The 22,134-nt window shown below is 43.6% G+C and overlaps 1 protein-coding gene across 1 annotated transcript in view; it reads left to right on the forward strand.

The window, feature by feature from the left end:
• Positions 1 to 22,134, forward strand: part of Kcnip3 (potassium voltage-gated channel interacting protein 3) — a 37,608-nt gene that overhangs the window by 10,209 nt on the left and 5,265 nt on the right. The window contains exons 2-4 of the mRNA XM_042695413.1: positions 19,173 to 19,297; positions 19,742 to 19,811; positions 20,047 to 20,117. Of these exons, the coding sequence (XP_042551347.1) occupies positions 19,173 to 19,297; positions 19,742 to 19,811; positions 20,047 to 20,117 (266 nt within the window). The remainder of the gene's footprint in view (positions 1 to 19,172; positions 19,298 to 19,741; positions 19,812 to 20,046; positions 20,118 to 22,134) is intronic.

Here is a 22,134-nt window from a genome sequence, read left to right on the forward strand (position 1 = left end):
ATAAGAGACACTGATAGAAGGGATGAGATTGATGGGAGTATAATGTGTGGGAATGTCACAGGGAAACCCTCCTTGCACGACTAATGTATGCTAATTTAAAATCTGAACAAAATGTTTAATACAATTATAAAAGCATGATGAACTTGCAGATGAAAACTGGGCTAGTTGCTTGGAGAAGCAAATTTTTAAATCACCACTTTTCACCTCCATTTTCAAGTTACATGATCAGCTGTGCTATGGTACAAGGTAGAAGTGAGACGGGATTAAATAGACGGAAAAATAGAACTTTTCCATGCCTGTAACCACAGAATCAAAGAGTTAGCCTTGTTGACATCCTTATCTTTCCTTACAAATTTGTTTCTTTTAGCCTGGCCATGCCTCAAGCCTGTAATCTTAGCTACTCAGGAGGCTGAGCCTTGAGGATCATGACAGCCTAGGCAGGAAAATCTGAGAATCTTATCTCAAATCAGTCAACGAAAAACTAGAAGTGAAGCTGTGGCTTATGTTGTAGAGTGCCATCTTGGGCAAAGAAAGCTAAGGGACATCACCAAGGCTGTGAGTTCTAGCCCCAGTGTGTAAAAAAATTTCTTTTTCTATTTTGTACATACTCAAGTTTGCCTCCATCCAGGCTATCCACAGACTGACAGATCCTGTCATCTGCAGTGGTTTCATACCATTACTCTCTCTCCCTCTCCCTCTCTCTCCCTCTCCCTCCTTCTCCCTCCCTCTCCCTCTCCTTTTCCCTCTCTCTCCCTCTCTCCCTCTCTCTCCTTCTCTTTCCTTCTCTCTTCTCTCTCCTCTCTCCTTCTCTCTCTGTCTTTGTCTCTGTCTCTTTCTGTCTCTGTCTCTGTCTGTCTGTCTGTCTGTCTGTCTGTCTCTCTCTCTCTCTCTCTCTCTGTATATGTTCTGGTATATGCTCTGTTGCCTTCCTGACTGGCAATCACTATTGCATGGGCATATTTTTCACCTGCCAGGGCAAAATCCATACATAGAGCCTTCCTATTCATCAGTAATAGCTTGACTGTTCATCACCCTTCCAGTCTGCACAGAAAGCCTCCACTTCCTTGCCCTTTGCCCTCTTTAACTACAAAAACAGATGAGAGACAGGAATGAGGAGCTTCCATTTTATCACCACTACATATCAGAAGATCCTACTATCATCTGTCTGTCTCACTAAAATTCATGTTGAGATTTAATCTGTATTGTGAGATGTTAAGAGGAGAGACTAATACCGGGTGCTGGTGGCTCACGCCTGTAATCCTAGCTACTCAGGAGGCTGAGATCTGAGGATCACGGTCAGCCTGGGCAGGAAAGTCCATGAGACTTCTAACTCCAATAAACCACTAGAAAACCAGAAGTGGTGCTGTGGTTCGAGTGGTAGAGCACTTGCCTTGACCTGAAGAGCTGAGGGACAGCGCCTAAGCCCAGAGTTCAAGCCCCACAACCTACACACACACACACACACACACACACACACACACACACACACACACACACACACACACACACACACACACACACAAAAGAGGAGAGACTAACCTAGGACCATGAAGGGGTAGGGACTGGGCAATCGCAGGTATATCCTCATAAATGGACTCATCATGGATCAATGGACTTTTGTAAAAAATGCTTTGTCATAAGAGCAACTGTCTGGCTAGCTTCCCCTCCCTCACCATGGAGCATTCTACATCATTTTGGAACTCCTCAGACTCCTCAAGTCACCTTCAGATCCTCACCAGGAAAGCTCTTATTTGATATGTCCCCTCAGTCTTGTGCCTCCAAACCTCCAGGACTATGAGCTAAATAAACCATTTTTCTCTATAAAATTACTCACTCTGCAGTATTTCATCCACTATAGCAATAGAAAATGGACTAAGACAATTCCTTTGTCAAATTTTATTTGTGTGTGTGTGTGTGTGTGTGTGTGTGTATCTGTTCTTTAGAAATATGACTTTTTTCTATGGTGACTTGATCCTTGTGACCTTACTAAACTCACTTATTAGAGGGTTGGGGTGTTTGTGGGGGTTTTTGTTGTTGTTGTTGGGTGTAGACTATCTTATTAGACATCACCTGCAAATATTGCAGATGATGATTTGATTTTTGCTTTCTAATTTAACCTATACACTTTCCCTCCTTCCCTTCCTTTTTCCCCTCCCTTTCTGTTTCTTTTTCCTTCCTCCCTTCTAACCTCTCTTCCTTTCTTCTCTTCCTTTCCCTCCTTTTCTCCCTCCCCTGCCAGTTTCATCCAACAAGCACCATGACACAGATGAAGGATTGTCCATGAAATTATATTCACTACTTAATAATATTTAATAATACCATAGGAAGTGAGGAATGCATCTAATTGATAGACATAATTAAACTGCAGAATTTCCTCCACTTTTAAATGTTTTATATTATTTTTTAATTGTTACTATAAAGGTGATGTTCACAGGGGTTACAGTTTTATTTTTTTATTTTTTTTGGGGGGGTCCGGTCATGGGGCCTGAACTCTGGGCCTGGGTGCTGTCCCTCAGCTCTTCAGCTCAAGGCTAGCGCTCTACCACTTGAGCCACAGCGCCACTTCTGGCTTTTTTCTTTTTGCTTATGTGGTGCTGAGGAATCGAAACCAGGGCCTCAGGCCTGCAAAGCACTGAGCCACCTTCCCAGCCCCGGGTTACAGTTTTATACTTCAGGTAATGAATACATTTCTTTTTGGACAATGTCTCCTTTCCCTCACTCTCTCTCCTGGTTTTTCCCTCCCATCCCCATCACAACATACTGTCTAGTGAGTACCACTGCTGCATTTGTTCATCCTTTGTCTTTCCTTTTCTGTGCCCCCTTACCCTCCAAAGACAGATATACAAACAAGACCAAAAAAAGAAAGAAAACAGCCACAAAGCAAAAAAGCTCTTGTTTCCATTTCCTGGAGTTCATTTCATTAAATATTATTTTATATGATCAGAGGCTCAAAGACATTGTGCCTTTGTGTTCCTCCCTTAAGAGCATCCTCCTTTGGTCTCAATGTGTGAATGCCTAGAGTCCTATATAATTTACCATGTCCTGGTGCATCTTCCAGTTTCAAGGTGTCAGAGCACAGGTTTGTTTGGGGTGATTTTGGTTTCAGATCAAAGGGCACATTCCAAGGGGCAGTGAACAGGATATCAGGAAGCAGTAAGATAAGTACAAGATTACAGCAGAAAGACAAACACTCAAAATCCCATGTCTTTACTCAGACACAAGATAAACAATCACACAACCAGCAGTTTTCTGCTGGCATCAGGCATTCTGCATGCACACTGTCCACTTATACTTCCTGCATACTTCCTGCACCTGGTCATAGTTTCCACAGGACTTTAGGGTTCCCACAGCCCTCCTTCCCTGTATTCTTTCCTCCCTTTGTTCCTTTCTCCCTTCTTCCTTCTTGTTCTCCTCTCCTCTCACCCTTCATTCCTCCCTTCCTTTCTCCCTCTTTCATTTCTTCCTCCTTCTCTTCCTTTCTCTTTCATCTTCTTTTTGGAGGACAGGGGTCGGTCTGTTTATTGCATTTGGGCTGCTTAGCAACTATTAACTTGGGAACTTAAAAATAATTTGTATTAGGGATCTCTTTAGTCCATCCATTATGTCATGATTTCCAGTCTCAAATACATCTCTTTCTTCTACAAACCTGTGAAGAAATGAACACCTCCACCAACACCAGAATACTGTGCCTTGCCAGCCAAAAGTACCAGTCCATTTTTACTCAGCAGACTGAGGACTGTCTGGTGTAAAGAACTTATCTCTATAGTAAATAGTTCCAGAGGTGAGAATAAAAACCCTATTTCAGAGTTCCCCCCTGGCTAGAGAGCTTACAGACTTGCAAAACGCAGACCATTCCCCAGAAAAGAACTGTGCTGCTTTTGGTTTGCCACATCTTTTTCTTTACATCTTTTTTTTTTTTTTATTCCAAAGTGATTTGTTCTTTCTACTTATTGCACTGTCTGGGAATCTCCATATAGTATTGAATAGGAGAAAAGGGAGAGGACAGACATCTTCACCTCTTTCCTAATCTTGGAGGGAAAACATTCATTCTTTCACCATTAAGTTTGATAATGACTAGATTTTTTTCATAATTTGAAATTTGTTTTTTTTTTCAAGATAGATATTGAATTTTGTCAAATGCTTTTTTTGCATTAGTTGACATGATCATGACAATAGTTTTTTGAACTATTATTACGATGGATTGTGTTTGTTGATTTATTTTCAAACACTGAGTTAGCATTACATTCCTGACAAATCCTGCATAGTAGGTGCATCATCCAAGGAGTCATGTTACTAATATTTTGTTCAAGACATTTGCACTTTCACCTATATTCAATATTCCTCAAATATTGGCTGAGACTCTTCCAGTTATGTTTTTCATCTTTGATGAATGTGTGTAGTTTGCAACTTTTGAGGAACTAATCCATTTTTATCAAAGTTGTTGAATTAGTGTGCAATGGCTTTTGCATAACTTTCTTTCTTTTTCTTTTTTGGGCCAGTACTGGGCTTGAACTCAGAGCCTAAGCACTCTTCCTTAGCTTTTTTCTCAAGACTGGCACTCTACCACTTGAGCCATATCTCCACTTCTGGCACTTTGCTGAATAACTAGAGGTAAGGGTTTCACAGACTTTCTTGCCCCAGCTGGCTTCAAACTGTGATGCTCATATCTAAGCCTCATGAGTAGTTAGGATTACAGATGTGAGACACTGGCAACAGATTCCCACATACCTCTTCTTAAAACAATTTCAACAAGTTCTTGTGTTCCAGTTTCATACATGCAGATAAACTATGTTAGCCATATGCATCCTTATGTTCACCCTCTTTGTTAGTCCTTTCTTTTTCCATTGATGTTCCTCCCCCAAAAAAACATTTTACTTTCCCATTCTCATTTTTTGTACGTTTTTTATTGTAAAAATGCTATATAGAGGGGTTACAGTTACATGAGCACAGTAATGAGTACATTTCCTATTGAGCATTGTTGCCTCCTCCTTTGTTTTCCCCCTACCATCCCTTCCCTTCCACCTCCACAGCTACCCCCCCTTCTAATTTTTTAATGTGCATTTATTGCACCAAGAGGCTTCACTATGGTGTTTCAGACATGTATTATATTTGTCACAGAATAACTGTTGATCTCTCTTCTCTCTTAATCCCCTTATTGACAGTTTTAACTGAGGTTCCTTATGGTACTTTCATACATAGTTGCACTACATTTTGAAATTATTCACCCTCTATTATTTTTTTTCCCTCTCCCCAGTCCCTCATTCCCCTACAGTCTCATAGTTAGAATCATGTTTTGTATGGGTATAACTTTATATATATATATATATATATGTATAATTATGTATGAACATATCCGTGAATATGTATGAGAGAAACATAGGATATTTGGTTTTTTGAGGGTTTTTTTTTTCCTTAAAAGAAGGAGGAATCGGGCACAGTGGCTCATGACTGTAATCCTAGATACTCAGGAGGCTCAAATCTGAAGATCTCAGTTTGAGCCAGCCCAGGCAGCAAAGTCTTAACCAACAACAACAAAAAAAAGTAGAGGTGTGTCTCAACTGGTAGAGCACCACCTTGAGGAAAAAAGCTCGGGGACAGTGTCCAGGCCCTAATTTTAAGCTCCAGTATTGACACAAAAAGAAAAAAGAAAATAAAGAAGGGGAATGGAGAGAGAGGAAGAAAAGAATTTGAACAGAGAATAAGGAGGAGGAGAAAAGAGAATTAGTTCTATTTGGTTCTTTTATTTAAATAGATTTATTTTTCTCCTGAGAGTCACATCTTTCTTTCCTTTCAACATGTTGGTCATAGTTGTAAAACTCTTTAATAATTCTAAAAGCAATTTGAATAATAAGATCTAACAATTCTGATCACTTTTGCTTCTTTATCATGGTCATATTTTCATGCTTCTCATGTTTTTTAATTTTTTATTATACACTGGACATTTTAAATGATTTAAGGACTCTGGATTATATTGTCTTAGTATAAATGCTGTTGGATTTTAGTTTGTCAGACAGTAAATCACTGGCACGTTCACATGCTCTTCATAGACCCATTTCAGGCTTTGAGTTGATCTATGTTTACTTAGGCCTAGAGCAAACCCTCATTCAATGCAGGTTCTTTACAGCATGAGCGTTTGGAACTTTCAGGCAGTATCCATTCTGCCTGAGCTCAGGGCCAAATTTTTCCACCCCTATGTGAATTCTGATGTTCCCCTACCTCATTCCATCTCCCTACCTTCCCACAGCTGCTTTAAGGCCCTCAGACATTCTCCCTCTCCTCTCTCATCTTCTCACCTTTCTCTTCCTTTCTCCTCTCTTCTTTTCTCTCCTCTCTCATCCCCCTTCTTTCTTTTTTCTCTTCTCTTTCTTCTCTCTTTCTCCCTGGTGTGCCAGTCCTGGAGCTTCAACTCAGGACCTGGGAGTTGGTGCACAAAGCTAGTGCTCTACAAGTTGAACTACAACTCTCCTAATGGTCTTTGTGGTACTTAATTGAAGAGTCTCATAGATTTTGCTGCCCAGGCAGGCTTTGAACCATGATCTTCACATCTCAGCCTCCTGAGTAGGATTAAGGTGTAAGGCACTGGCATCTGGCCTTAGACATTTTCATTTTGAATGGATGTAGCTCAGTCCTAGGCCAAGGCCCCCAAAGAGACACTCCATACAGACTTCTGGATCACCCCTCTGTTTTCTCTTCAGAACCCAGCTCTGAAACTCCACTTGCCTCCGTAACCCCAAACTCAGATCTCTTCCTTGTCACTGAGCAAGACTACTGCTCCCTGGATTGAGTCTCACCTCCCTGGCAGTGATCTGGATAGTGTCTCCGGGGAGCAATCAAGGTGGAAGGTGGTACACACTTCAGTTTCCCTGCTCTTAAACATTGTAGCCCTGTGCAGCCTAGTCAAAACCCAAAGACACTTGCCTCATGTGCTGCTTTATAGTTTTAAAGTTGTTTGCAGAGTTTCGTGCTCACTGTCTCATCATGACTGAAAGCAGAAGTCTAATCAACACATTTCTTTCTGTTGACTGAGGCCTAATTTACATACCACAAAGTCCACAAGTGTTCAGTGTTCAGTGAGTTTTGACATTTGAATGCACCCTGGTAACCATCACTTGTTGCACTGTTTTCTGTCATGATGCCATTAGTAGTGTTGCCTGTGCCAGAACATTGTATAAATAAAATCGTACAATATAAACTCTTTCACATCTGGCCTTTTTGCTCAACATAACTTTTGAGATGTGCACCTGTTGTTACATTTATCAGTAGTTCTTTTTAAAATACAGACTAGCCATTATAATAAATGTGTCATATTTTCATTCATCTGTTGATAGTAGTTTAGTACTGTGTGTGTGTGTGTGTGTGCGCATGTGTGTGTGTGTGTGTGCACGCACACAGTGTAGTAGGACTTGAACTCAGGGGCCAGGCACTGTCCCTTAGCTTTTTCACTCAAGGCTAGTGCTCTGCCATTTGAGCCACACCTTCATTTCTAGCATTTTAGTAATTAATTGGAGATAAGAGTCTCACGAACTTTCCTGCTTAGGTTGGCTTTGAACCTCCATCATTGGATCTCGGTCTCTGGAGTAGCTAGGATTACAGGTATGATCCATCAGCACCTAGCTCAATTTGGGGCATTTTTTTTTTTTGCTTGTCCTGGGGTTTGAACTCTGGGCTTGGGTGCTGTTCCTGAGCTTCTTTTGCTCAAAGCTAGCATTCTACCACTTGAGCCACAGTGCCACTTCTGGCTTTATCTGAGTATTATTAGAGATAAGAACCTCATGGAGGGCTGGGAAGGTGGCTTAGTGGTAGAGCACTTGCCTTGCATGCATGAGGCCCTGGGTTCGATTCCTCAACACCACATAAGCAAAAAGAAAAAGCCGGAAGTGGCGCTGTGGCTCAAGTGGTAGAGCGCTAGCCTTGAGCTGAAGAGCTGAGGGACAGCGCCTAGGCCCAGAATTCAGGCCCCACGACCGGACCCCAAAAAAAAAAAGAAAAAAAGAACCTCATGGACTTTCATGCCCAGGGTGGCTTTGAACCATGATCCTCAAATCTCAGCCTACCGAATAGCTAGGATTACAGGCATGAGCCACTAGCACCTGGAGTTCAGTGTGCTATTATTAAGAATAGAGCTATACAGCATGCAGCTCCCCCAAGAGATTGACAATAACAAATAAATGAGCAAGCAGAGACTCACAAAAACTGAAAAAAAGACATAATTTGCACATACAAGGATAGAATATTGTGAAGACCTCTCCCCCATCGTGCACCAGCAGTGTGGCTAATCCGCAAAAGTGGCCCACGGCTGCCTGGGACTCCAGGATCACCAGAGGACTGCATAATCCAGACACAGAAAACTCCCACAGTGCCAGACCCAGACACATAGAGACAGAGACCAGAGGTGAGGTACCCCGACACCCAGATCCTGATAGCTCCCACAGCCCCACTGCACCAACCACAACCAACACAGCAGAGTGTGACACCAGACTTGGCAAACTACAGTGCACAGAGAGAGAGATCTGCCACAGCACCGCTGGTCAGCCCACAGCCAGTTCCAGGATCAGTGAGGACTGTGCCAGGGACACCCCCCCAGTCCCCCTCCCAAACACACAGGAGACCAGTGCTGGTGGTGACCCACAGAGCTTGGCCCCAACCCCTCTCCCTCCCACCCAAGAAAGAACACCACACTTGAAGAGGACAAAGAGGCCAGAGCTCTTTCTCACTCCCCACACCCCACCTGTTGGCTTCCAGTGGGAGGCTATAGGGACTTATACTTGAGTGTGTCCCCCACAGCCCTGGCTATCGGGAGAGTGAGCGGGATGGTCTGAGTACTAAAATCTACTCACCTATGGGAACCTACCCCTTCATTCCAGAATGAGTCCCCCTCCCAGCCTTCTGTAACAGACAGGTCTGAGCAAGCATTGGCTGGTGGAGGGCTCTCCCATTGGGAACCACAACTGGGTGTGTACGCCAGCCACTGGCGGAGTGTTCCCTCATCAAGAGCCGCTAAGGGAGGGCGTGCACCAGCCCCAGGCAGGAGTCACGAATTACCTGCACACCGGGCCCTGTCAAGAAGAACAGACCCCTGAATTGCTTGCACATCGGCCCATCAGCAGCCACAAACTGCAAACTACAGGTACACACCGGCCATTAACAGAACACACTTCTGTTGGAAGCTGTGAAATACTTGCATGTGCCAGCCGTCAGGAGCAGCCCATCAGAAGCACACCACTGTTGGGAGCCATGAAACTCATGCTCACGCACATAAGACGCGCCACTTGGGGGGGGGGGGGGAGAGAGCCCACCCAGGGCCAAGGCACAAACAAAATCCTGTGCACCCATGGGAAGCCCAACCGTTTTGAAGCCAATACCTATCCCGGAAGCCCAAATCTAACCTTCCCAGCCCCTGCTGCAGAGTGGACAGCGTTCCTTTCAGCCAAGGCTGAGCGCATACACAGACACTAGCTGGCCTGGGGTCTCAGCGTAGGTTAGCCTACCTAGCCTGAACTAGTTCGGGCCAAATGAAGGCTGCCACCTGTCAAGCACTAAGAGGCCAAGCTCAGGCCATGGCCCTGATAATCCCTAAACCCAAAGGCATAAAGCACAACAAAAGATTGCAAAATTCATGGGCAATCAAGACAACAAACCAAATCCAAGAGCCAACAGCAATCCAGGAAAGAACTCCAATGAGAGTGAAGAAGAAATGGAAGACAATAGAACCATTGAAGAAATGATGACAGAATTGACCAATGAAATAAAAGGAGAGATGCAAAAGCAATTTCAAGAGCACAAAGAAGAAATGGCAAAGGAATTCTAAGACTCTAAAAAAGAGATGCAGACAAAAACAGACACAGTATACACCTCATTAAAAGATGAAATTAACACTTTGAGAACTGATACCAGAAGCACAGATGGTTCAGTTTCCACAATGCAAACCACAGTGGAAGCCATAGATAACAGAATAGGTGAGATGGAAAATAAAATATCAGGGAGTTAAGGATAAAACAGAGGATCTGGAACAGAAAGTCAAAGATATAGAAAAAAAACATTCATAAATTACCAAAGGGAAATCCAAGAATTGGCAGACTCAGCCAAGAAATCAAATCTACCTGTAATTGGGATTGATGGGGGGGGGGGGGGCGGGGAGAATTTCATAGTGGATGCATGGAAAACCTGTTTAGTAAGATAATTTCAGAAAACTTCCCCCATCTTAAGAGAGAAAAATCTTACCCACACAACAGAAGCATACAGAACACCTAGTAGACAGGATCCTAGAAGAAACACTTCTAGACACATCATAGTAAAAACATTAGACTTGAGTAGCAAGGAATTGATTTTAAATGCTGAAAAATCAAAGAAGAAACGATATTACAATATAAAGAAAATCAGAACCACTTTGGACCTCTCCACATAAACCCTCAATGCAAGGAAAGCCTGGAATGGTATTATCCAAGCCCTGAAGATCAACAATTGCCAACCCAAATTAGTGTACCCAGCAAAGCTATAATTTACATTTGATGGTGAAACTAAAACCTTTCATGATACATTACTCAAATATATGGAAGTTGAACAGTACACTACTGAATAACACCTGGGTAACAGAAGAATTTAAGGAAGAAGTTAGAAAGTTGTTACACCTCAATGAAAATGAAAACACATCATAACAGAACTTCTGGGATACAGCAAAAGTGTTGCTGAGGGGACATAGTCCTAAGCAAACATATAAAGAAAAAAGAAACAGCTCAAGTAAATAACCTCATGATGCAATTAAAACTGCTAGGAAAGCAAGGGAAAAAAAAATAAATCTAAAGTTACTAGATAGAGATACCAAAAGTTAGGATAGAGATCAATGAGATAGAAATTTAAAAAACTAGCCAGGCACCAGTGGCTCATGCCTGTAATCCTAGCTACTCAGGAGGCTGAGACCTGAGGATCACGGTTCAAAGCCATCCGGGGCAGAAAAGTCCATGAAACTCTTATCTCCAATTAACCACCAGAAAACAGGAAGTGGTGCTGTGGCTCAAGTGCTAGAGCACTCACCTTGAGCTGAAGAGCTGAGGGACAGCAGCCAGGCCCAGGGTTCAAGCCCCATGACTAACAAAAAAGAAAGAAAGAAAATTTTTTAAAACTTTACATAAAATCAATGAAACAAAAAGCTAGTTTTTTTTAATTAATGAAATTGGGAGACCACTCGTGAGATTTCTGAAAAAAAAAAAAGGAGAGGATTCAAATCAATAAGATCAGAGATGCCACAGGAAACATGACAACAAACATCCAAGAAATCCAAATGATTATGAACTACCTTCAAAATCTATACTCAAGAAGGAAAACCTAGCAGAAATGGATGGATTTCTAGAAGCATAAAAACTGCCTAAGCGGAACCAAGAAGATATAAAACAACTAAATAAACCAATAATATACAAAGAGATAGAGGAAGTAATCAGAAGACTTCCAACAAGGAAAAGCCCAGGCCCAGATGGTTTCACCACAGAATTCTATAAGACTTTTAATTGAGGAGCATTGACTCCTCAAACGTTACCATGAAATAGAAGCAGATGGGAGCAATCCCAAACTCATTCTAAGAAGCTAATATCACTCATCCCCAAACCAGGTTAGGATCCAACAAAAAAAGAGCACTACAGACTAACTTCTCTGATGAACACAGAAGCAAAGTTCTTCAATAAAACATTAGCCAACAGAATCCAGAAACAAATTTTAAAAATCATGAATTATCACCAAGTAAGCTTCATCCCACGATTGCAAGGATGGCTTAACATACACAAAATGTAACTAACCACATCAACAAGGTCAAGGCCAAGAACCACATCATCATCTCAACAGATGCAGAAAAAGCCTTGATAAAATACAACATCCATTCATGTTAAAAGCTCTAGAGAAACTAGGAATAGAAGGAACATTCCTTAAAACAATACAAGCCACATACAACAGACCAATAGCCAATATTATACTAAATGGGGAAAAACTAAAACTGTTTCCCCTAAAGTCAGAAACAAGGCAAGGATCCCTACCTTCTCCACTCCTCTTCAATATAGTTCTGGAATCCTAAGCCAGAACAATAAGGCAAAAAAGACACTTAGGGATCACATAGGGAAAGCAATAATTAAACCATCCCTGTTTTAGCAGATGATATAATCCTGAAGGACAAAAAAAAAAAAAAAAACTCCACTCCTAAACTCCAACAGTTATTTGACCACTTTGGCAAAGTAGCAGGATACAAAATTAACCCACAAAAATCAGTACACTTTCTGTATGGCAGCAGTGTACAAGCAGAAAGGGAAATCAGGAAAACCGCCCCATATGCAAAAGCCTCAAAATAATAAAATATTTAGGAATTAACCTAACTGAAGATGTAAAAGATCTATTTAGTGAAAACTATAAAAATCTAAAGAAAGAAATCAAAGAGGACACCAGGAAATGGAAAGACCTTCCATGTTCATGGATAGGTAGAATCAATATTGTGAAAATGGCCATTCTGCCATAATGATAGACAAATTCAATACAATTCCTCTCAAAGTCCCAATGATGTTCTTTACTGAAGTAGAGAAAACAATCCAAAATTCATACAGAACAACAAAAAAACCTAGAAGAGTCAAAGAAATTCTAGGCTTAAGAAGCAATGCAGGCGGTATCACAATACCAGATTTCAAGCTCTACTACAGAGCCATAATAACAGAAACAGCTTAGTATTGGCACAAAAATAGACCCAAAGATCAGTGGAACAGATTAGAAGACCCAAAAATAAAATCTCGTAATTGGGGCTGGGAAGGTGGCTCAGTGGTAGAGTGCTTGCCTTGCATGCATGAGGCCCTGAGTTTGATTCCTCAGCACCACATAAGCAGAAAAAAGCTGGAAATGGCACTGTGGCTCAAGAGGTAGAGCACTAGCCTTGAGCTGAAGAGCTGAGGGACAGTGCCCAGCCAGGCCCAGAGTTCAGGCCCCACAAACGACCAAAAACAAAAAAAAACACCTCATAATTAAACCATCTGATATTCAACAAGGAGCCAAAGACATATAGTAGAAAAAACAGCCTCTTCAACTATTGGTGTTGGGAAAAATGGGCAGCCACGTGCAGAAAACTTAAAGTGGATCCCTATGTTTCCAGGCAATAACATCAACCCAAAATGGATTAAAGACCTCACTATCAGACCTGAAACTCTGAAACTACTGCAAGACGGAATAGGAGAAGCACTAGACCTTATGGGCACAGGCAGGAACTTCCTGAATAGAGTCCCAGTGTCACAACAGATAGAGACTTAACAAATAGGACTACATTAAAATAAAAAGTTTCTGCACAGCTAAAGACATAGCTAATAAACTAGAAAGACAGCCAACCAATAGGGAAAAGATCTTTACCAGCAACACATCAGACAAAGGCCCAATGTCCCATATACAGGGAACTCAAGAAACTAACCCCTCCCAAACCTAATAAAATCTATCACTCAATGGGAAAGGGAGCTAAGGAGAGACTTCTCACAAGACGAGGTAAGAATAGCGAAGAAACTCATGATGAAATGCTCATCATCCCTGACTGTAAAGGAAATGCAAATTAAAACAACCCTGAGATACCACCTTACCCCAGTTAGACTAGCCACTATTTTGAATTCTGACAACAAATGCTGGTGGGGATGTAGAGAAAAAGGAATTATACTGCACTGCTAGTGGGAATGTAAACTAATGCCACCACTCTGGAAAGCAATCTGGACATTTCCCAAAAAACTAAACATAGACATTCCCTACAACCCAGCCATATCACTCTGAGGCATCTACCCTGAACATCATGAGCCAGCATATGATAAGGACATCTGAACATCGATGCTCACTGCTGCACTATTCATAATAGCCAAGATATGGAAATGACTCAGATGCCCCATTATAGATGAATGGATCAAAAAAGTGTGGTACCTATATATAATGGGATTTTACACAGCTGTTAGCAAGGATAAAATAATGTCAGTTGCAGGGAAATGGATGGAACTAGAACAAATCATGTTGAGCCAGGTAAGCCAAGATCAGAGACAAATGGCACATGTTCTCCCTGATATGCAGAAGTTAGATTTAAAACTCAACAGGAAATGACAAATTATACAGGATTCTAGATACCCATACAGTGAGACCAAAAGAGGGTAATCTTAAGAGAAAATCACCAAGTTGTAATACCCAAATGCCTCTTCATATGTATATAAAATAATCTGCACACTGAAATGAACTCCAAAGATAAGGAAACAAAAGACCATTTCTTAATTAGTCTCTTCATTTTCAGATGACTATATTCTTCATATACTGTGCATACGTGTGCACATCTGAGGGAAGGTGGGGGAGGGCACAGAATCAGTGGGAAACGGGTGAAAAAGCGCAGCTATAGAGCTCACTGGCTGCACTGGACATTGATTAAAGTGAACCAAGAAACACGTGGGTGGAGATGGAAGGGAGGGAATGGGAGAGAAGAAGGGAACAGACGATAGTATGCAAAAGGAAGGAAATGTACTAATTACCTGATATATGTAAAGGTAATCCCACTGTATATCACCTCTGAAACAACAATAAAGTAATTGTTTTAAAAGAATAGAGCTGTAGTGGGGCCAGATACCAGTAGTTCACACCTAGAACTCTAACCACCCAGGAGGCATCTGGAGTATCAAGGCAAACCTGAGCAGAACAGTCTGTGAAACTCTATCTCCAGTTAGCCAGCAAAAAGCTGGGCTGGAGATATGGCTCGAGTAGTAGAGCACTAGCTAAGCAAGTAAACTAAGCAGAAGCATGAGGCCCTGAGTTCATGGGCTGGTCACAGAATTAAAAAATACAACTACTGTGAAACATCTTGCAGAGTTGGGAATTAGTCTTAGGGTCTTGTACTTGCTAGGCAAGTGCTTTACCACTTGAGCCATACTCCCAAGCCTTTTATGTTTAGCTTGTTTTTCAAATAGGATCTCCTGCTAACTTACAAAGGCTGACTTCAAACCATGATCTTCCTACTTCTGCCTTCTGAGTAGCCAGGATTATAGATGTAAGCCACTGCACCTGGCTTAAGCTACTATGAATAGCCTTGTACAAGACTTGTGGACATGTATCTTTGCTTATCCTTAGTTACTGGTCTTCCTCTTGGTTTGTAGAAGTTCTTTACATATTCTAAGATGAGTCATTTGTCAGATACATGTGCTGACATATGCTTTCTGAGTCTATAGCTTATCTACTTAATTTCTTAATGACTTCATCGATTTTTCTGTTTTCTTTTTCATTGAACTGTATTATTCTTTTGACTATTTCTTGTACTCCTGATTGTTTTGCTTTTTGGTAGTCATAGCCTCATGCTTTCTAGGCAGGGGCTCTACCACTGAGCGATGCCTCAAGCCCTTTTATGTACTAGTTATTTTTTAGTTAGGGTCTCACTTCCTGCCCAAGCAAGAACCTGGACACACTCCAGGCTTTGTGTTATCACTGAGATTATAGAAATGGGCCACAATGGACACAGACTATCATGAACTTTTGTGCCCAAGGTGGCCTAGAACCTCTTTACTCCCAGATTTCCACATAACTGAGATGACAGGCCCTCACCATCCTCAGTGTACTCAGCTGTTGATTGAGAATGGGGTCTTGCATATACCTAGGCTAGCCTCAAACCTCCATTCTCCCAAATGACCAGATTATAGGCATAGACTACCACACCTAGCTTCTTCTATTTACTTTGAATTTAGCTTGCTTTTTTTCTAGATTCTAAAAAGGTTATCTAAAGTTTATATAATTGGTTTTACATCTGTTTTCTTTTTTAAAATTTTTATTTATTTAATTTCTTACATAGTAGCAAGGAATCAAACCTAGGCAAGCACTCTACCACTATGCCATATTCCCAAACCATTTATTTTCTTTCCTTTTTTGCCAGTCCACTTCTGGCTTTTTCGGTTTATATGATACTGAGGAATCAAATCCAGTGCTTCATGCATGCTAGACAAGCTCTCTAACACTAAGCCACATGCCCAGCCCTCTATTTTTTTTCTAATAAAGGGATTTAAAGCTATATCGTTTCTGTAAACACAACTTTGCCTTCGCCCAGGAAATTAAGATAAGCTGCATTTTCACTGTCAATTCAAATTCACTTAATCAATTTTTCTCCCCTGACATATAGATTATTAGAAGTATATTGTTTAGTTTCCAGATACTTGGGATTTTTCTAACTATTCAAATTCTTGTTTTGAATTTAACTTCTTATCCTTATGGTCAGAGTCTCCAGCATCTGATAAATCTTGGTAACCACAGAATGTGCTTTTGGGGGAAAAAAAAGTGTATTCTACAGTTGTTTTATAATGTTCTATAAATATTAATTAGATCAAATTGGTTTATAGTGGTTTCTAAATCTTTTATATCTTTTCTTGTGTCATTGAAAAAGAGCACTGAACTCTCCAGTCGTTGTCGTGATTTCTCAGATTCTCCATTTAGTTCTAAATTTTTTTGCTTTGGGTGTAGTATGTGTGTGTGTGTGTGCATGTACACGCACGCTTTGCCATGTGCAAAGCACTTGTGCCAGTATTGGAGCTTGAACTCAGGACCTCTTGTTCTCACTTGGCTTTTTCACTCATAGTTAGCTCTCTACCACCTGAGCCACGGCTCCACTTCCAGGTTTTTGTGGTTAATTGGAGGTAAGAATCTTACAGACTTTCTTGCCTAGGCTGGCTTCTACCATGATCCTCAGATATCAGCCTCCTGAGTAGCTAGGATGACAAACGTGAACCATTGGCACTGGATAAGGATATCTTCTGTGTAAATAGCACATAACTTAATTTTGTTTATTCATGCATCTGAAACGTCTGCCTTTGGGTTGCACATCTAACCCACTGTGTGGTTCTCTGCAGTGGACTTCCTTTGTATTTTTCCTACCTACTGTGAGTTGCCTCCAGCTCTCTATCCCTAAAATACTGCTGCTGTGAGCATACTTGTACAGATTCCCTTAGCTGGAGAATCCCTGCAGAAATTACCCAGAGTAGAATTGCTGGCCATGGGGCTTGCCCATATTTTTATTTGACTAAGGGATTGCTAGATTTAACAGTACATCTATGCAATGATGGGACTGGGCCACAGAAGAGGGAAAGGATGTGATGAGAAAAATGGGACAGATTGCTAGAGCCATGTGCTTGAGTAGGTGAGAGCATGCCTGGGTGGAGAGATTTGCTCTCCACAGGGCAGAGATAGTTCACAGAGAAGGAGAAAAGCTAATGTCTACATCATGTGCAGTTAGCTGGGCAGGTGTACCTCCCCTCCCCTCTCCTCTCCTCTCTTCTTTTTCTCTTCCTCCCCCCCCTCTCTCTTCCTCCCCCCTCTCTCTGTGTTTGGTTTTGCCAGTCTTGGGGCAACTTGGTGCCTCCAGCTCTCTTTCTTGCTCACGACTGGAGTTCTACCACTTCAGTCATGTCCCAGCTAGGCTTTTTGCTGGTCACTTAGAGATGGAGTCCAATAAACTTTGCTGCCTGGCATTCACACATAGGGTGACCAAAGGAGAATATTCTTAGGAGAGGAACACAAAGGTGCAATGCCATTAGGATCCCCATCCCTGCAGAAGGAGAGGCAGGAGAGGGCATAGATATGAATCTATGCATATCTATGCATCTCTATATGCGTAGAGATGCATATCTATGCATCTCACTATTCTGATGGTCCAGGAGGAGGCTGGTGGCACTATACTGTTTGTGCATCCTGTGTCAGTAGGAGCAACGGTCTCCAATAGAAGCATGCTGCCCAGTGCCGGTGGCTCACACCTGTAATCCTAGCTACTTAGGAGGCTGAGATCTAATGATTGAAGTTTGAAGCCAGCTCAGGCAGACAAATCTAATAGACTTTTTTTTTTTAATAGCTGTTTTATTTTTGGGGGGGAGGGTGGATCCAGTTGTGGGGCCTGAACTCTGGGCCTGGGCACTGCCCCTCAGCTCTTCAGCTCAAGGCTAGCGCTCTACCACTTGAGCCACAGTGCCACTTCCGGCTTTTTTCTTTCTGCTTATGTGGTACTGAGGAATCGAACCCAGGGCCTCATGCATGTAAGGCAAGCATTCTACCACTGAGCCACCTTCCCAGCCCCAATCTAATAGACTTTTATCTCTAACTAGCAAAAAAACTGGAAATGGGTCTGTGGTTCAAGTAGTAGAGCACCATCTTTGAGTGATAAAGCTAAAGGACAGTGCCCAGGCCCTGAGTTCAAGCCCCAGTACTGGAATATAAAGAAGAGAAAGAGAAAGAATTCTGCTTCCACCAAAGAGTAGGCACTGAATGCTCCCTTCTCTACAGCTTTATTTTGCCCTGTAAACATGATAACGTGCCATACCAAAGAAAGTCAAAGATATTTTTTTTTTTTAATTTCCAAAGTAGGAAAAATCACCTGAAGTCCTACCTTGCTCCAAAGATAGCCATAGCTCAGGTTTTTGTGTGTTGTTCTTAGAAAGGTCTGGACCCACGGGGCTGGGAAGGTGGCTCAGTGGTAGAGCGCTTGCCTTGCATGCCTGAGGCCCTGGGTTCGATTCCTCAGCACCACATAAGCAAAAAGAAAAAAGCCGGAAGTGGCGCTGTGGCTCAAGTGGTGGAGCGCTAGCCTTGAGCTGAAGAGCTGAGGGACAGTGCTCAGGCCCAGAGTTCAGGCCCCACGACCGGACCCCCCCACCCCCAAAAAAAAGGTCTGGACCCTGCCCTATGGGCTCTGAAAATCCGACCTACCCAAATGGAATATATTCCTGCAGCAGATGTGGCTGTGCAGCTGTGCGGGAGGTTGAAACAAGACAAGAAGGGTCCCCTTCCTATTCTGGGTGAAGTCAGGGAGGGCTGCGTGGATGAGGTGGATGAAGCTTTAGGGTCACTTGGGCCTGTTGTGTTGTCTTTTTCCTCCTGCCTTTCCTTACTCAGTGACTCTGTAGAACAAGACTAGCCCCTACTCCCAACTGATGGGGTGAGCACGCCCTGACAGAAGCGAGTGGGGAAGACCTAATCTGTCTGGGAGGAGGGAAGCAGAATAGCCAGGAGCAATGACTCGTGAGCATACCGGTCAGTCATGGCCCCTTATTTGTGCAGTGCACATCATGTGAGGCTATCAATGGAGGTCATCCAAGAGTTCTCCCACCCCCACCTTCAGTCCACGTCCTGGCATCTGTCCATTAATCACTCCCTTCTGGGTCTGTGTCTCCCTCCAGACAGCAGTGACAGCGAGCTGGAACTGTCCACAGTGCGCCATCAGCCAGAAGGCCTAGACCAGCTGCAGGCACAAACCAAGTTCACCAAGAAGGAGCTTCAGTCTCTCTACCGAGGCTTCAAGAATGTGAGTGTTTCCTGTGTCTCCAGGAGAGGCCCTGGAGATCCAGCCCTACCTGACTCCAAACAGGAAGGATCATGCGCCAGGGAGTCTTCTAGAAACTTCTCCAGAGCACAGTGAGGACCCTAGAGGCCTTTATAGGACTCTTGTTTTCTGCAAAAGCTGTTTGGGGTGGGGATGGGGATGGGAAAGGCCCATGTGAAGGTCACCCCTTCCTGTCTCTGTAGAATGTGCGCGACGTGGCCAGCCACCACCTTCTTGTCCACCCCCTGTCTCTCCCGGACCCCCACCCGGGCTTCCTGATCAGTGGTTCCCAGAGGTACCGCAGGCAGTGGGTGTCCTGCAGAAAGGGCAGAGGAGAAGCCAGGCTGTAGAGTCAGGGGCGGAGCTGGGGGCGGGGAGGAACATATGGTGACTGAGGTCACTGAGTAAGGTGGCTTCCCGCTGCAGGAGTGTCCCACAGGCCTGGTGGATGAAGACACCTTCAAACTCATTTACTCACAGTTCTTCCCTCAGGGAGGTGAGTCCAAGGCCAGGCTTCCCTACCGTACCCCCTTCATTTGAGCAGACCCTACTGCCACTCTGTTCCCTTCCTGCCCCTCACTTCTGGAAGCCCACTACTGCCTCTGTCTCATTAGAATAGAGCCTGTTACCCAGGGTGAAGCTGGAGCCCCCGGTGGGGGGGCTGCCTGAGGCGGGGGATGGCCTCCCACGAGGCAGCACCCCCAACCCCAGCCTCACCTTGCTGCCCTCAGATGCCACCACCTACGCACACTTCCTCTTCAATGCCTTTGATGCTGATGGGAACGGGGCCATCCACTTCGAGGTAGGTCCCACATGCCTGCCCCTGTGGCCTGCAAAATGATCTCCTTCCCTGCTGCCACCCCCTCAGTGCTGCTGAGATGGGGGAATGATCTAACCTCTCAGTGGGAAAGGGTGGGCTGCTAAGCTAGCTGCTTGGCTGGGTCAGGATTTTGTGTCCACTGTATTCTCAGCCTTCTTTTCTATTCCAGAAGTTTGAGTCCAGCTCTATCATCCAAGGGAACTATGAATGCATACTAATGTGATCCAACATGAATTTGTATTTTATTATATATAAAGAGAAGGCGGGTGGGAGAGTGCTGACACTCTCACACTCTTGCTCAGCTTACTGGCTCAAGGCTGGCACTCCACCACTTGAGCCAATCCCCAACTTTTAGGTTGGTTGTTTTTTTGTTTTTTGTTTGTTTGTTTGCTGGTTAATTGGAGATAAGAGTCTTCCAGACTTGACTGAGTAGGCTGGCTTCGAATCAAGATCCTTAAATATCAGCCTCCTGAGCAGTGAGGATTACAGACATGAGCCATCGGTGCCAGGCTATAAATTTACATTTTTTAATTTGCAATTTTAAAGGGGTCAGAGTTTATTCCAGAGATCTGGATTGCTCATAGCGGGACTTCAAGTCACAATGTACTTTTAGTGAATGAATGAATGAATGGGCCAGAAACATCCAGAAAGCAACTTGAACAATTGGGACAGTCATCCCAGCTGGATTCAGAGTGAAGCCACTTCCTTCTCAAGGTTGGGAAGGAGACCAGAGCCCTTTCCCACCACACCAGACAGCTTTCCCCAGGAAGGCCTTGCCTACGCTCCTCCCAGGCCTGGCCACATGGGATCATTTCAGAGCGGCTCCATCTGTGGAGCCCAGGCCCCTAAAAATAGCTGCAGGCAAAAAGCTGAAACCTCTTCAGAGAGGAAAACCTCACTGAGAGCCCGGTCTGATCGATCAGTGCCCAGATCAGCTTCCAGGGCCAAGGGCAGTGGACAGGAAAGCAGCCGAGCAGGCAACTGGCTCAGAAGGGCCCTGGCTGCACCAGCCGGGTGTAATAATAACTCATCAATAACATAGCCAGGTTTATTTTTACACTGTGCTTGCCACACACTGACATACTGGATGGACGCAGGCAGCCGGCGGTCCCGGCCCTGCTCTGTGACCACAGCCCCCTCCCTCTGGACTGGAAGGACCATTGCTTAGTGAGCACAGTGTTAGGCTTTTTATTACATCTGTAATACCAATGTCCTAGCATGTGGAAAATACCAGTGAGCACAAAAAAGAAGGGGAAAGATGATCAGAGAGAATTGGCAGGTTTGTACAGCCAGCGGTCTGCAACGTCATGGTCATCCTTCCCTCCCTCCTATGCTCATCACTTCTGCAGAGGGAGGAGTCTAGTGGTCATTCAAAGTGTAGGTCTTTGAAGGAGCAGGCTCTGTCAGAAGCTGAGATGAGGGTGTTAGTGCTGAAGCCTTCTGGCTGAAGGAATACCTTCCTGAGCCCTCCACACTTTCCAAACGAGCCTTTGATGTTGATGCCTTCTCAGTACCCAATATGTCCGGGTTAGAAGTGGCATTGGCTGAGCTGCTCATTTGAAAATTGAGGACAGTGAGTGTCTGGTGAGTGTAGCCACTTCTCTGTACCATCCCCAACCCCCACCCACAGTGAGCTGCTTCTCCTATTATTGGTCCAGCAGGATATACCTGGCTACCAATGAGTGCTGTCCTCCAAGGGCATGTCTCATCCCCTTCCAAGGCAGTCACTTTCCATGCCTGCTTGCATGCTGAGTTACCTTCTCAGGTCTCTGCTGAGCACCCCATGTACACCCTGGCCTGGTGTGGTAGGGGGGCTCTTAACCTTTTGTTCTAGGAAATCCTGGTTTCTCTGACGTGTTTTCCTGCCTTTTCTCTGGTTCTGGAACTCATGTCTCATGTTGGCCCTTCTGGAATGTACTTCTCAGTGTCCCCTTTCCTACTTAACAGTTCTTTAGCTTCTTATTCTACTTTGTGAGAGACCCACCTGCTTTTTTTAGTG

Source organism: Dipodomys spectabilis, unplaced genomic scaffold, assembly GCF_019054845.1.
Source record: "Dipodomys spectabilis isolate Male_0828 unplaced genomic scaffold, ASM1905484v1 ptg000187l, whole genome shotgun sequence".
Classification (NCBI taxonomy): Eukaryota; Metazoa; Chordata; class Mammalia; order Rodentia; family Heteromyidae; genus Dipodomys; species Dipodomys spectabilis.